This window comes from Takifugu flavidus, chromosome 1, assembly GCF_003711565.1.
Source record: "Takifugu flavidus isolate HTHZ2018 chromosome 1, ASM371156v2, whole genome shotgun sequence".
Classification (NCBI taxonomy): Eukaryota; Metazoa; Chordata; class Actinopteri; order Tetraodontiformes; family Tetraodontidae; genus Takifugu; species Takifugu flavidus.
Window position 1 is genome coordinate 9,031,295 of NC_079520.1, and position 16,038 is coordinate 9,047,332.

Below are 16,038 nucleotides of genomic sequence, written 5' to 3' on the forward strand. Positions count from 1 at the left end.
AAAAAAAAAAAACATTTTTTTATACAGACAATGTTTATGAAACTGAAAGACTACAGCTATTTAAAAAAAGAATCTTTGTTTAAAAAATAACATTTTAATCCACACAGATTTCAGATCTGATTATTAATCAGGCCAACAGGATGTCTGATTTTCTTAATAGCTGAAAACAATAATGAAAAAAATGCTGAAACATAACTGATTCTTCAGCAGTTTCATGTGAAGCTTTACTCTAGTTTCATATCAAATAAATGTACAGCGCAGGCCCTCCACGTGGGATTTCTCTCTCTGTGAAGCACAGTGACACTTCCTGAGACACTCAAATAGAAAAGCCAACAGTTCTGTGTGAAATATACCTGAATGTTCTGAGATAAAAATGCAATTAAAAAAGAAGTACAGTGGCTTTCACGTAAAAAAGGTCAGGATTTAACTCTAACCGAAGACAAATGTCGTTCATTTTAGTAGCATTTGTTTTGTTGCTTTTAAGAATGGGAAGACAGTGGTTTCAGTCCGGCTGTGGCGTTATTTTGTCTATTTGTGTTGTTTAAGGCACAGATGCACAGGGAGTGTTTGTCCAGACTGGGATCTACGGTGGCTCCGGGCTCACAGGGTGATCCGGGTGCAGTGGTGTTTGAGTTTGCAGGGCAGCACGCCGCAGTTCAGCTGGTAAAACTCCACCAGCTGGATCAAGTCCGTGAAGCGCGTGTGGCCGTCATCCAGACTGAAGAGCACCTCGCCTTCATCGTCCATCTGCAGGCAGGGAGACAGAGAGCGTCAGGAGAGGCGATCTAGGCCGAGGTTGTGGAGCACCGGCGGAAAACTCACAGGTAAGATCTGAAAGTGTTTGATTCTCTGCATGTGGCACAGGGACAGGACAAAGGTCTTTGGGTTGCTTTGGCTGTCCCTCAGAAGAAACACCCTAAACACAGGGAGGAAAATTACATTTGCATGATGGGACTCCCTGAAATATGGACACAGAACACCAAAACACCTCCCAGTGCATTATGGTCCCCTGAGGGATGTCGACACAATGGACACATGAAGTGAAGGAGGTCTACATCGCCTTTAATCGGATTAGAGGGGGTGAAACATGTTTACCCGTCGATAAGACCCTGCTGAGTGATAAGGCGCTGCGCGTCCTCTCGAGACATTTTGCCATGAAACCATGATTGACTCAGGTGGAGGCCTGGAGAACAAAGAGAGTCCGTCCTTTAGTGATGACGTACGTCCCCTGGGTGTAGATGAAAGCTGCAGATGTCCTTCCTACCTATGCTGGTTGCTAAGCTCTGGGACGTGGAGGGACTCCCGTGGGTGCTCAGGCGGTGACAGCTCTTCTTCTGCAGGGGACATGAACCACAGTTCAGCCTGGTAGCTCTTGAAAAACAGTCAGAGCTTTTTCTCTAGCAGGTGCGAGCTCACCCTCCACGACAGGCCCTCCTCCACGGCCACACACAGCGCCTCAGACGGGTTCTCGATCACTCGGCTCCTCTGGCCTGAAAAGTCCATGGCCACCAGAGAGTTCTCTGAGATGCTCCTCTGAAATTTCAGACAAACACAGCAAAGATGTCACTCTTCACCGTGTGTGTGGGGAGACGCTTCGATGCTCTTCATAGTGGAGGACAGAGACGTCTGCCGCTGGTGTTGCATTGCCATCTAGTGTCAGTAAAAATAGCTCCATCTTTACTATTTCTAAGTGAGTCTAGACAGAAATCGCAATTAAACGGGATTAAATGGGCTTTGAAACCAAAATGAACAGTGTTGAAGTTAGACAACTGTAGTCCAGATTAAGGTCCTGGAAAAAGAAAGTAAACAAAAGCAGATGTAACTTGCAGATCTTGTTATATTCCCCCTCCTAAAATGGAATTGTTGGCTTAATTCACATTCAGCCGGAGCAGGCTGATGCGACCCTGCATTGAGCAGATTCACACTCTCTCCTCCCTTGCTGCTAAATCCCCTTGGTTACAGCTTTTGGCCCACGTGACCTCCACCAGTTGTTAAGTCTGACAGCAGCTGATCACTGTGTATTTTTAAAAAGCTGTGGGTGCAAGAGCATGTCAAAAAGTCATAAATAGCCTGTATTTAGTGCCATGAAATACTCAGAGGGCAGCCAGGGTCTATTCTTGGACATCAAACCCACTGAAGGTGCCCCATTTGCCCCACATACAATGATGCCCAGCACCCTGACTCCGGTTTTTGCCCAATTTTCTTAGTAATTCTACGTTTTTGACATTCATATTAAAGGTTTTCCTGAATAAAAAAATATGAACCACCATGTTTTTATATATTCTTTAGTTTTAGAAAACCTAGAATATTGACTCAAAGAACAATCATGAAAGTAATGATAGTGAACGCATTTTTTATGCTGAAAAAAAGAAAAGGCACATTCACTTTCAAGAGCCTGTGTGTGTGTGTGTGTGTGTGTGTGTGTGTGTGTGTGTGTGTGTGTGTGTGTGTGTGTGTGTGTGTGTGTGTGTGTGTGTGTGTGTCCAGGACTGTACGGATGAAAATAACACCTCTATCTCACCATCGGTGAAGCTTTTTGTTTCTGCCGCGGTTGAACGAAGTTTTGGTACAGTTGCATCCCGAACTGAAAACACGATGGAAGCATTTTAGATTGTGTTAAAAACTCTGTGCATGATTTTAAACATGATTGGATTCATATTATTATTATTATTAATAATACTTGGAGAGTGATCCTCAGCATGAACATGTGCAAAAGTGTGTTAATCCAACATCACTCAACAGTTTCCTTTGTCCATCTCTTTTAGCGCTGACTCAGCATTCCTCCTGTCACACTCTACTATGAACCATGAGCGGGACCAACCTTCAAGAGACGCATCGCTGTGATCCAGCAGGTTCTGGTCTGCTCATCATCGGCGCAGAGCAGCTTTAAGTCCCGCGCCGAGCTGCACTTTGTGGACTAGAGAAAAGAAGTTCCAAGGAGTGAACGTGAGTTCAGAATTGAAAAGCTTTTTCGACAATGTGTGGACGTGTGAAGGCACCTTGACGCAGAAGCCATAGTCTGAAGGTGCTCCGTGCAGCTTTTTGGCAGACAGGAGCGTGTAGACATCACTGTCATTAAAGCTGGCAAAGAACTGCAGATGCCTCGGCTCCTGTGGGGGTCAGCAAACCAGTTTACATTAAAAAGAGTGAAAGTTGCCCATAAAGGCATGACAGCATTATTTATTGCAGTTCTGCAGAGCTGAAGGCCTGTTAGAGAAGGGAGGACAAATAAGCCTCAAAAACCAGGGAGCCATTGGATCTGTTTCTTAGAAATAACCTGTTCATCATCGCCTGGCAGTGGGTGTAACTCACACATCTTAATCCATATTAAAATACTGATAGCTGTATTGACAAAGGAACAGGCACAAAGCTTCAAAGGAAGGGCACACGCACATACACACCTAGCATTTCCATCTTTGTGGGGACTTTCATAGACATGTTTTAACCCCAAACAGGGGGGACCAGCCAGAATGACCTCACTTCACAAGAAATGTCCTGACTTTGAGTATTTTGGTGGCACAGAGGAACAAAGACTTCCATTGTTCCGTGCTCATCCTTGCACTCGACCTACTTCCTTATTTAAAGTAATGCCACAGACTTTGGTGCCCGTGTTGACTGATTGGCTTTGAGTCTGACGGAGATCACAGACGAACGGCAATCCTGCGAGAAGTGGAGGCCAAACAAAAGCTTTGCTGCAGACAACAACAAAAGGTCTACTGTTGTCCAGAATGAAAGCAGCCGACGAGCGTTTGTCCTGGCGTGGCCGCTGCGTCACCTGTCAGCGGCGGTTAGAACAGAGTTTCTGCCTGGCTGATGCCAGCTGACCTAAGGAAAATCAGGTTTAACCTGTTCCGTTAGCCTCGACAGTATCAGGTATACAGAGGGTGAACTTGTGACCCCGCGGTGTACAAAGAGAACATTCTGACTTTTCAGTCAGGACAAAAATTGTTCCAGCTTGTAATTTTACAGTTTGAACTTAAATCTGTATTTCTTCTTTTTTAGAGTCATCTGTTTGTCTGCTCCACTTTTGATTCACATATTTATTTAGCAAAAAAACAACAACAGCATGTGTTTCTACTAACCTTGGAAGTCCCCTTGTTGGAGAAATAAAGCCCTGACCTCCGTAGAACGAAGTATAACTTCTTCCAAGACTTCCTGCTCAGTTCTTTGGCGTGGAGGTGCCCATGTATCTCCGGACAGCTGCTGGACTTTAGGAACGTCTGCGAGGTGTGGAGAAGCACAATACAGATCTTCATATAGAAGAAAAGCCTCCTGATGGTTAGACAGGGAATAAAACTGCACCATAAACCGAAATATCCAATACCTGTATGAGCTGGGAATGATCCACGGACCCATTTGTTTCGGGGGTTATAGAAACCATGTGATCTGGGAAAAAGTCCTGCAATAATAAAGTGCACCTCTCAGTGGTTACAGTCGTGCGCACTGAATGGATCAAGCCAACAGTAAAGAGTACAGAACACACACTCACCAGCGGTTTCCTGAAGAATTCATATTTTGCATAATTCTTCCTGAAGTAGAGCCGGCTGTCCGTGTCCATTCCCCATCCTGAGAGCACCTCCATGACAGACTCATGGTCCTCAATGATCCTCTCTGCAGAGATCAGGAAAGACCACGGTAACCACTGTGTCTTTGATCAGAAACGCATGAAATGCCACTGTTAATAGTGTGAATTCCATGATTTCCTAAGTTTAGGAGTTTGATTATTAACCTTACATCAATGTGTAACATGTGGAGGGGACTCGGGCTCGTCGGTCAAGTGCAACACAAATATTAATCATTTCCTAGAAAGAAATGTTTCATTAATTTTTCATAATGACCAATGAGCAACCTCACAGTGTTCTTAAAGCAACAACTCAAGAACTAAGTTTTATTGAGCTTCTCTGTGTCCAAACGTTATAAAAAGATGTACAAGCATCTTTCTGAGGTGAGCAATGATGGGTCAGATTTCTTCATACAGCTTTAATTATGCAGCATCTGTTACAGTTAAGGAATATAACTACTCAGGCACATCGAACACCAGCTACAGGACATGTTTGGGGCTCAATGCCTTGCTCAAGAGCAGGTCTGGGTTATAACCAACAGCCCCAGCTAGATGAAAGCATTCAATGACCAGCATGCAGCCAACAAGGAGGATGGACAGAAGTGAGAGAAGCTTCACCAGCTGCACATCACACACATGTTCTGCTTTATGTCTGGAGAATCCATTAAAAATGGAGGGCGGTTCATTGTCCACTAGTCCTACTGTAAAATCAAACCCACACAGCTAACAATATGGCCGTCACATGATTGATGCCTGCGTATACAACATGTGCGTCTAACATATGTTATTTATGTCGGACAACGCAGTGCTTCACCCCAACTGGAAAAAAGAAACGTTTAAAATTTGAATTATTCTTCAGATGTTTTAATGTGCTGGAGACTAGTGTGACAATTGGATTTAGTTCTCTCAAAATACTGTTGTGTTGTGTGTAATGCAGTCGCAGAAAATGACTTCTTTTTGTCTTTGTGTTTTACCTATGCCAAGAAGAGAGAGATGTTCAAAGAGTGTCCAGCTGTGGTCGTCGATGCAGTTGTTCTTTAAAACAAACAGCTGGCATATGTCTCTGGCACTGATGTCATTGGGAACCTCGATGGCTCTGCTGGTGTTGTCTTCATTATAAACTTTGATGACCTGCAAAAGAAGCAGAAATGAAAAACATCCACCTTCTGGCGGGTACATCGTGTTGTTTTCATGTCCACCCAACATCATGAACCGCAGAATGAAGCTACTTAATCCCTGTTGACTGGCTGACATCATGCCTCCAAAGTAAACTGTCAGGTTTCGTGCAAAAATGACAGTAAGACTTTAGAAAAAAATCAACACATGTTAATGTAAACTTACCCCTGCGTTCAGAGCCGGGCTGGACTCTGACTCCGGACAAGATCTGAGTCCTATGCATGGCTGAGTACACAGCATGGCCAAAGATTTTTCTCAGATATGTAAAAACGCAGTTGACAGCTCAGCGGTGTGTCAGCTGGAGAGAAACTCTCCCTCTCTCTCTCTCTCTCTCATTTGCTCTCTCTCTTTCCCTCCCCCCTCTCTTTCCTTCTCTCCCCTCTCTCTCTCTGTTGCTTGCTTGCTCTGCTGTGGTGGCGCTGAAAGGCTTGAGGCAATTAGAAAAAAACCCGCTCTTGAAAGGAGCTGTCGCTAAAATCACCTGCTGCAGTGCTGCTCACAACCACAGACAGGAAGACCAAGATGTTTACATTCATTCACACCTGTTGAAAAACCTGCAGAAACTTGCACAGACCTAAGGCTTGTGGCAACACAGTCACATGTCCTGCATTCACCTGTGGAAACTAGGTTAAATTCAGACTAGGCTAAAATTTTCCTCTCTATTACCGCTAGCTCATATAACCTGACATAGAAATGCAACAACTTCTGCTGAATGCACCAGCGTGACATTACCACTCCGTCTGGAAGGAAGGGTAGATTCAGCAGGAGCGGCATTGATTAAAAAGCATCGCGACACAACACACAAGTTAACAGTAAGCTGCCATCCCAGCATTTGTGTGGGGAAAAGCTGCGGTTCTGTTCTGGCTGGACTGCTGAGATCCGACGGCGACTTTGGGCTTCGGAGGAAGTGGCTCTGTATGATTCTGCCAAATCAAATCCATTCAGGCATCACATTTCACCAGGAACAGGACTGAGGTTGTCGCACGGCGAGGAGGCCTTCTGCCCGAGCCGCCCAGATGGACTTTGTCTCGGCATCAGTTGGACTGAAACTAGCTGAAAAGACCGGCGATGAAACTTGGGGCAAAAGAGCTGAATGAATAATGTAAACTAGATTTTATTTTCTGCAGCCAAACGCTACAGGACAGTGGCACATGCAGCGTGTGCAGCCTGCGACGCTCCTGATGGGATGTCTCATGGCTAATATTGATTTTGTTACTTTAGCTACTGCGTTAACAATGGCCTATTAAAATATTTGATTTGACCCGCAGTGCTGAAACATTCATTTTAAGCTAAAACAACTTATGAATAAGTCACGTGACAGTTTATCTTCTGTAAAATGTATCAAACAGCTTTTTATTGTAATTGTAAAACCAAGTATGCAGGGTCTGACTCTGGAGGTCTTTGAGCTTCTGTATTTCTGCAATCCCCCCCGGGCCAACTGTTCTATAAATGCTGTATTTCACTGTGAAGAAAACCCAGTTTTTTTTATATAAATCATGGTCGTTTGTCATTTTAAGGGACAGAAAAGCTGCTGTTAATTATTGATTAAGAGCTCCCAATGAATGGCCAGCCAAGGTAAAATGCTACGTAACATAACTGAGCAAGCTATTTTTTTTGTTGGAGAACACAGAGCTGCATTCATTCATCGGCAGGTAACCCTGATCCAAATGTACACATGCTTTGACCCAAAAAGCCTTCATGCACGTCTCTGATATCAATCAGCCGGGACTTTTCCCACAAAGATAAATAATAAAGAGATATTTCGCAATCATCAATCTGCACGCAGGGCAAATGAAGCTTTAATTTCATTTTCTTTTACAATATTTAGCACATTTAATGAAGTGTTTGCTGCAGATTCACCGCAGCATCAGCAGCATTTATTTGTACAATAGGCAGCCTCTTTGCTCAGAGTGGGATCACTCTGACTGATAGCAGGCTTTAGATTTATTCAGTACTGACCTACTGCACTGTTGCTATAGTATCTGCTGGCCTGCATTTAGACATGCAGATCCTATAAGCATGAAGAGTCACACACGTGCACTCTCAGTGACAATTAGTTATGTTTATCATCAGCTTCAGACATTGCAGGGAGTCTGCAGAGGGCAAGAAGCCAAGACAAAACAGAGCATGTGCTGTGTTTAAATGCCCCCTAAACTTCTTCTGGATTTGTTTCTTTCAGCTGCTGGTAGCGGTATCGCAGCGGCACCAGTGACAGAAGTACACAGACTTACAAAGGTGCTGCAAGAAACTCCAGTTTCTTGGCCAAACACCAGCCGTATCTGACGGGCTAACCTCAAGTGCCAAAATAAAAAACAAGAAGCAAAGTTTAAGACGGAGCATAAGCAAATGTTTGTGCCAATTTGGAAGAAAACCCCTCAAAGCATTCCAGAGGTAGGGTGTTGATGAGAATGGGATTGACAACATACAAACATAAAGCCTTTGGCCATGGCGGGAACAGCCCGGACCAGGAAGACTAAATCCAGATATTGAGTACGGGGCGCTGCATTCTGTATAACCTTGTTGAACATAAAACCCTCTATTAGACCTTCTTATCTCAAGGACAGGACACTGTGAGCTATTTTCCCACTTAGACTGCTTTGGTCTAACCCTGAACTGCACTCCCACAGCTGCAGCTCAAGTGCTGGTGAGGAGGTGGCCTCCAACCACGTCTATCTGAGATTAAACAAAGAAACACAAACTCATATATGATTTCTCTGTATGTTGGCAGGTATTAACTCAGTGTAGGTAACTGTTCTCAGGGCTGAAATAATGACGGACTGCTTGGAAATGCAGAGTCTTGGCTAAAATACAATTTTCTTCACGGTGATTATGAAGATTAATTATGCTTGCAGGCAAATGTTATCGAGCTTGGGAGATAAGCACGCTAGAGCGATGTCTGCTACTTTGTACGGGAAAATGTTGCTGCAGCGTTCTTATTTTGAGGGAAATTGAGCAGCTTGATGAATGTTGGATGTATATTTGTTTCCAAAGTTCACACCATACAGTAAATTTGGCAGCCATGTGTTTCAAATGCAATATGATCATTCACGGGTCTGAGATACAGGTGATAAGCATGAAGACAGTCATGTATTTCAAGAATAAATCAATGAAACAGTTCTGAACTAGCTTTTTATGCCATTGCTGCTTCTCCTATTGACTCACCTGCCCCTCAATAAAGATGCACATCGTACATTAATACAAGAACGATGAGTGTGTGACGGCCAGTTTCCATGTAATGAAGTTTAAAAAACCCAAAAAGAACAGCCAAAATGGCATTAACAAAGAGGAAGGAACACAAGTTAGGATGGAGCACAAGTGTCTAAGAAATGAGCTTGCAAGACAAAATCAAAACCTCCAAAGCAATTCCATGGAAGATTCCTACCCTCTTCTGCAGACAAAGTGGTGTGATGGCAGGCAAGGTGACTCTTCTTGCGTGGAAATTCATTCTTCAGCCTCAGGCACACAAGTGATCAGATAAAACATGTCCAAGCATAATAATTAATGGAATCAAAATCAACACTTTGAAAGTATCATTTCCCGTGTGGCCATTGAGTCAAACGTTGGCTGTTACGCTTGCACGGCTCATGATGCAAATGTGACTAATTCGTGTTGCCTCCCTTTAATACAACGTCCTCCTTTGTCCTTGCTTTTTGCCTTTCCTCTGTGTGTAGAAAGGCAGTTCTGAGAAACAAAACCAGAGGGGAAGAAAAGTTGTTTCTCATGGTACACCGAGTAACAATATACAAGGCCTCCTCAGATATTTGGAAATTCAGCCTGGTGATAAAGGGAAAACAGGAGGTGAAGATTACCCAGAAAGTACAAATTGTATCGGGTGGTTTTGCCTACTTTGTAAGCAGACTACGCCAAAAGGCTATTTTTAGTTTCAAACTGACAACATATTTCACTGAACCAAGCAACCCTCAGTCACTAAAGAGCAAATGAAGGATGTCAAGTTTAAAACTACGTCTGAATCTGACACTTTTGCTACAGATGTCTCTGTCAACCTCATCCACCATCATTCAAAAGGCTGTCACTTTCCAATGCCGAAGGTTTTGGGTTCAAATCTCAGCCCAGGGTGAATTTGTCCAGGTACTCTGCCTTCCTCTCACGCTCCAAACACGTAGAATCATAATTGCTGCCAGGAGACAATGGATGGATGGATGGATGGATGGATGGATGGATGGATGGATGGATGGATGGATGGATGGATGGATGGATGGATGGATGGATGGATGGATGGATGGATGGATGGATGGATGGATGGATTTCTAGTATGTATGCATTAAATGGACCAAATCAAATAATATGTAAACAACATCCTGCCATATTTTAGCTGATGAACTCATGATGACGTTGTTTCTTTCACCTTTATGAGAACACACAGTAGAGATAACTCTCCCACGACAGCACAAACATGTGAGAGCACAGACCCGTGGACGCTGCTGGTTATCAAGCAGTGAAAATGAATTGGAATTAAAGGAGCCAGAATGATAACACAGTCTCCACGACTCCCACAACACAGCCTGCTACAGACGCCATGTCCTTGACTGGGAATGGCTTAGTCAGACCTGTCCAGGGCTTTGTCAATATACCAAGACTGGTACTGGCCTGTGCACTGAAGTACATAGAGAACACACTTCCAGGACAGGGGTATGATTCAACACATGAATGTGGGTCACTGTGGAAGGCACACGTCCCGACACGCACGGAGCCGTCCACAAAAACACCCAAACATCAAGAGACGTGAAGATAAGAAGACATTGATGGAGCTGCAGGAGCTGCAAACCCATACGATCCAATGGCCACCGTCCAGATCACCACTGCAGCCCTGCCATCGGGTCTGAGAAGACTCAGCCTGGCTGGTTACAGTTTGATGCCAAAGACAATAATAAACGTCTGAATGCTGTTCTATAATATAGCATAAGCTGCTGAAGCAACATCGTTAACATGAAATCTGATCCGATGAAGCACAAAGAATGAAAGCCTTAAAAATTACAAGCAACAAAGTCGTTAAATTGTGAAATGCCATAATTCAAAAGCTTCAAATAAAGGATGCCTTAATTTAATTTTCCTAGCAGTTAAACTCATGATGGGCTGTGCTCCATAAACTTCCTATAGACAAGTGTGCGTCTGTAAAAATAGCAACAATGTGAATATCTGTTCTATATTAACATGCCCCCTTCGAATCCCTGTGGTTAAAGAAATGAGAATTTACACGAGTGTATCTACAAGTCACATGGACTCACATGAGTGTCTGGAAGCAGACAGGGTCTTATCTGGAGACCAAAAATGACTGACCTCCAGAAGCCCTGACAGTGGAGGCAGCATCAGATATTTGGATGTGAATTTTCTTTCTCCCCTCGGCTGTATGAAATCACACAGTGAGAAGACTGAACATTATTTCTCTGTATGTAAACAAATAGGCAGCTCCCGCTGTATCCCATGGCAAATATTGATATTGGACTTGAAAGGAAAGAATCAATAATACGTAGCCAAATATTAAACTATTTACATTTTGGTGGAATTTCAGGTTTTTATAATATGATCATTTTTAAACTAAAACAGATAATAACTTGAGAGTGTGCAGAAGCCGCGAGGACGACTGAGGGAAGGTCGCGACCCTGTGACACCAGGACTGAGACGCAATAACAGCGGGCCAGGCTGACATTCCCTGTGAGGGGTTCCAGTGCCACTGCTGAAAAGATGGAGTGAGAGGTTGTCCTCGTCAGTGACACATGCAAAAATTGCTTCAGGGTCTACATACAAACAGGCCACATCTGGGTCATTTTCCTCCGTCTAGGGAGAAACCTGCGGCTCCTCCATGCAATCATCAAAGAAAATGATGAGTCCTGTATAGGCTGTGGAGGATTCAGAAGAATATGCAATCACTCGGTTTTCATTTGATCTGAAACCTTGAACTGAATGATGGAAAATGGTACAAAAGCACATAAAAACATTTGTGTGTCAAGTGGAGCCTCTCCAGTCTGAGAACTAAGCCGTCGCAGCGTGTGCACAAACACAGAGTTGATTACAAGGTTATCAAGTGCAAGTGCAGTGTATTAATATTAAAGGTTTCCTCCATGCGTATTTAAGGGGAAATGAGAGGTTTTAATGAAAAAAGTACTTGGTAACGGCTGAGCTCTGGAATTCAAATTCTCCTGAGTCATTACTCTTAGCTACTCCTCCCTGCTGCTGCACACACACACACACACACACACACACACACACACACACACCCTCTCATGCCTGCTAATAAAAAGCTTGTGTTAAGATTTAACTGGTATAAAGTTTGATTTCTCTGCGATTAGCACGTAAGGTTCCATATGGCTGTTGGCTGCTGTCTTTATTGCTGCACATTTTGGCTGTTTACAGCTTATCTTTATTATCTTTTCAGTTATCTCATTAACTGTAAGGTAACGGTCTCTTGTCTGATTAGGAAGGTACTTTACATCACGAACAACCCAGTAAAACACGGGTTTTCTTGGATTTGCATATTAAGTTTTTGGTCTTATTTTGTGTTTTTCTAAAATCAGGCCCTCATTTGGCTCCTCTTCCCTCCGTCCACATGTCAGTGTGCCAGTTTAGGATTAGTAATTAGGCAATTAATGCAATGCCAAGGCGACCCACATACTGGAGGTCAGTGTGGCTGTGTCACTATTTACAGTCTGTCAATGCAGTCTGAACACTGGAGATTAATGAGCAGCAAAACAGGATGTCGTATATTTTGAGTTACCTTTGCAGAAGCAAAAGGACAAAGAATGCAGTCGACTGTGTCTGTTTGATGAGCTTTGGGATGCATTTCCAACTCTCCATTGAAACGTAACACCACAGCAGAATCTTCTCTTTGAAAATAACTGTTATAATAGCTGTTTGTTCTGCAAAGCGCGGATTTGCAAGGCTGTGGAATCAGCAGGAGAAGTTGCAGTGGCTTAATTATAGTCGTGCACAGTTAAAAACCAATTACATTTCCACCTTCCCAAATTCTGACCATCATGTTGGCCTCATGCACATCTGCCTTCTCGTTGACCCTCCGTAAATGGATCACTGACCTGAGTTGGGCTACCTTGGGTCCACGGTGATAAACATTCAGAAACAAGCGGGGAGGTCGGAGATGGGATTAGTTCAAGCAGAGAGCTCTGGACAGGGGAATTTTCACTCTCTTTTTGGCTCCTGCAGAACACACACATACACACAAAGAGAAGTAATCAGACGTGCACTCGTAAAACTTCAGTTTGTCACATCATTTCGTGTGAAAGAACAATAGACATCAAATTTAAGTGGAAATACTGAAGACCTCCTTTTAGTTAATATATCCAGGAATGAGCCATGACCACCCACCACCAGCAGACTGCTAATAATGCAACAAGCTTAGAAGAAAAAAAGAGTCATTTGACTTTAATTTAAACATAACTTAATTATATCAATAATACGATCAACCACGTTGACGTTAGCAAAACTCAAGGCTTGAGTTTGTGAGCAGCGTCCTGTAAACACAGATGTTACTGAGTAACTAACAACACTAACAGGTGCTGAGTTTCATTCCAGGTTTTGAAGTGCAGCATTGAAATATTGCATCAAGCTTCATTAAAAAAAGTTTGTCCGGTTGAACTTCTAGGTGTTGTGTTGCACTTGTTTTACACAGCTTTGATATGAACTTGGTCAATCCTGCAATATTTGAATGCATTTCTTTTCAGGTGGCCAAAGTTGTGCTTCAGCGCCGCTCAGTTTCAGCTAAAACTAAAGAATTAAAGAGACAGTGCAGGAGCGCAAACAGAAAGTCATACCTGTCCCTCCTGCAGAGTGTAGTCCTGATCTTGTGGGCTTTTGGTGCTAGTAGAGGAGCTCGCAGAGGGATGAAGAGTGAGTGAGGAAAGCTGCTCGCATTACCCCTGCCGTTGTGAAAAATCTCTGCTTTCTCTGCCAGGCTGCCAGAAGTGTGTATTTCATCCACTGTGTTACTCATAGCACTCATGTGGGCCAGCTAAATCCAAGGCATCATCTGGAGAGGAGAAGACGCAAGCTGTTGGACAGGAGTGTGTGTGTGAGTGTGTGTGGCAGCAGTAGGCTGGCTAGCAGGGCTCGTCTGCTTGCACACACGCACGCGCACGCACGCACACACAAACCTCTCAGGCTTGTCTGCAGCCTGTGAGTCTGCCCCACCATCCCTCTAACCCAGAAATAAACAACCGCTCTACAGATATTTTAACACAATGAATTAAACACATTAACACAGCTGGGCGTGAAATACAGGTCAACAGAAAACTGAACAGCAGAACTGCCCCCCACCTCAGTCCCCTCCTGGCCCTTGATTGTTTTTTAAATGTGTGACCTCTTGTAATTTGGGGCTTCACAAAGAGGTTTTTTTTTAAAGGCAGGAGTCCAGGAGAGCTGCCAGTGCGATAAAACAAACTGTTCTTTTGTCGTGGACTTTGCACACAGACTGTAAACTCAGTACACTGTACAGCGCTGTTCAGGGCAGACAGCCCAGCAGATTGGTCATGTCGGCTGTGTCATTCAGTGACAGGCTCCGTTTGGGGCAGGGGGGGGATGGGTGGGATGATAACATCGTTCTGAAAGGTAATAAGTAACCAAGTGAGTGAGACCAAGGGGAGGACATGCTACTGGAAATCCAGACTGGCAGGCAGCGGAGGGTTAAAACAATACCTCACTACCTTAATGACAACAAATCAGGACTCTTTTAGGAACAGAAGTGGTGCCAACCCCAAAACTTGGCTCCAAATGGAATATAACACCTTCCTGTGATACCTTAAATGTTAAGAAAAGCAGTTTTGTCAGTACTTGTTCTGTCTATTGGTCAACAGCAGAGCATCCTTTACATCAACAGACGTGTAGCTGACCTGGATTAGCCTCTGATGTAACTGTAATCATGAGTTAGAATATATAAGGTATCGTTGCGTACTGACTGCACATAGGTTTCATGAAACCATACATAAAAAAACATTTGGTAAAGAAAGATGGCCCCAGAAATAGCCCTTGTCCTGAACACATTCTTCTGCTATCAGTTCATGCTAATTAAAGCGGTGTCCAACGAATGTCAACACTTTTAAAGAGACTAAATGACAAAGGACAACTGTACAATAGAAGTTTTTTTTGCAGAAAACCTTTGCCACATCCGCTACTTCTGAGATGTGTGATGATTGATTTGCCTTGTTTTATTATAGCCTCCTGCTTTGACCTTTAAAAAGGTGAATGAATGAATGAATGAATGAATGAATGAATGAATGAATGAAGGAAGGAAGGAAGGAAGGAAGGAAGGAAGGAAGGAAGGAAGGAAGGAAAATAGCATTTGATCAGGATGAAAACAAAACAGTTTGGGGTCTGAGGTCGGTGAATTCCAACTCTGAGAACTTCCAGCCCGCAGGAGCGACTGCAAATATGTTCATTATATTCTTCAGACCAAATTTTGGTTCCAAAGAAGGAAAATGACATTGTTGACATGATATTGTTGTTATGTTAAAGATAAACTGGCGTGTTAACCAGTTATACAATACTGGCTCATACCATTGCAACTGTAGAGGCAGTACGCTGGCGGCTTTTCACACGGGAGATCTGCAAATAATATGAAAGCAAGTCGGGAGGGAGGGAGGGAGTGATGTCGTTCAGTCCATTTTGGTTTGACATTGCAGCTCTGCACAAAGCTGTAAATGTTCTCCTGTTGAAATGTTCAGAACATTTGGGTGGTGTTTACGACCTTTGATTTAGTGGGACATTTTATGTACAGCTGCAATATTACATATTCATCAAGCTTTATAAAAGCAAGAAGAAAAAACCCAACAACTTTAAAAGTTCTTCAATATGTTCAGGGGCCACAGATACAGATGTAAAATCTATAGGAGGCAAATTCTTTTTTCACTAGCAGACGTCCTGCTCTGAGAGTGGACCTGGAGACCCTGTCTCATGAATCATGCAGGCGAGTAAGAGAATAGGATGATATTCTTTATTCTACACTGAATTCATCCTTTCCAGGGCATCAGTGTGAAATGCTTTCCATGTGTGAATAGACTCCTGGTGGAGTGAGCTCTGACATTTTGGTATTCCCTCTCCGGCTATTAGTGGTAAAGCCAGGCTTAACAAATGCTCCTGCTGGTTGGTCAAGCAACAACATGCCTCCAATTCTGAGCAGCTGTGTAGACAATTTCTCACTCTGCTTGGATTAACAGTGCAGGACACAATAGCAAGAATGTGTCTGCTATCTGAATTCCAAAATATGTCAAGGCTAACCAAACAGCTCTGGAACATTCATGCGCCCGCTCTCGTGGTCTCTCCGGTGACCTCTGACT

The 16,038-nt window shown here is 43.5% G+C and overlaps 1 protein-coding gene across 3 annotated transcripts; it reads right to left on the minus strand.

Annotated features, from left to right (window-relative positions):
* Nucleotides 1-13,946, minus strand: grb14 (growth factor receptor-bound protein 14). 3 transcript variants are annotated; one of them, XM_057044968.1, is made up of 14 exons: nt 13,522-13,946; nt 12,787-12,907; nt 5,536-5,692; nt 4,490-4,611; nt 4,325-4,399; nt 4,083-4,220; nt 3,000-3,110; nt 2,822-2,917; nt 2,522-2,584; nt 1,417-1,533; nt 1,265-1,334; nt 1,096-1,183; nt 823-916; nt 1-747 (listed from the first exon to the last, which is right to left on the minus strand). In XM_057044968.1, the coding sequence occupies exons 1-14, from the start codon at nt 13,707-13,709 to the stop codon at nt 601-603; spliced, it is 1,587 nt and encodes a 528-aa protein (XP_056900948.1). In that variant the 5' UTR covers nt 13,710-13,946; the 3' UTR covers nt 1-600. The 3 variants fall into 3 exon arrangements, with proteins under 3 accessions (XP_056900948.1, XP_056900963.1, XP_056900955.1); XM_057044983.1 differs by lacking the exons at nt 12,787-12,907; nt 13,522-13,946 and adding an exon at nt 9,120-9,831; XM_057044975.1 differs by lacking the exons at nt 12,787-12,907; nt 13,522-13,946 and adding an exon at nt 5,903-9,065.
* Between the last annotated feature and the right edge of the window lie 2,092 nt (nt 13,947-16,038).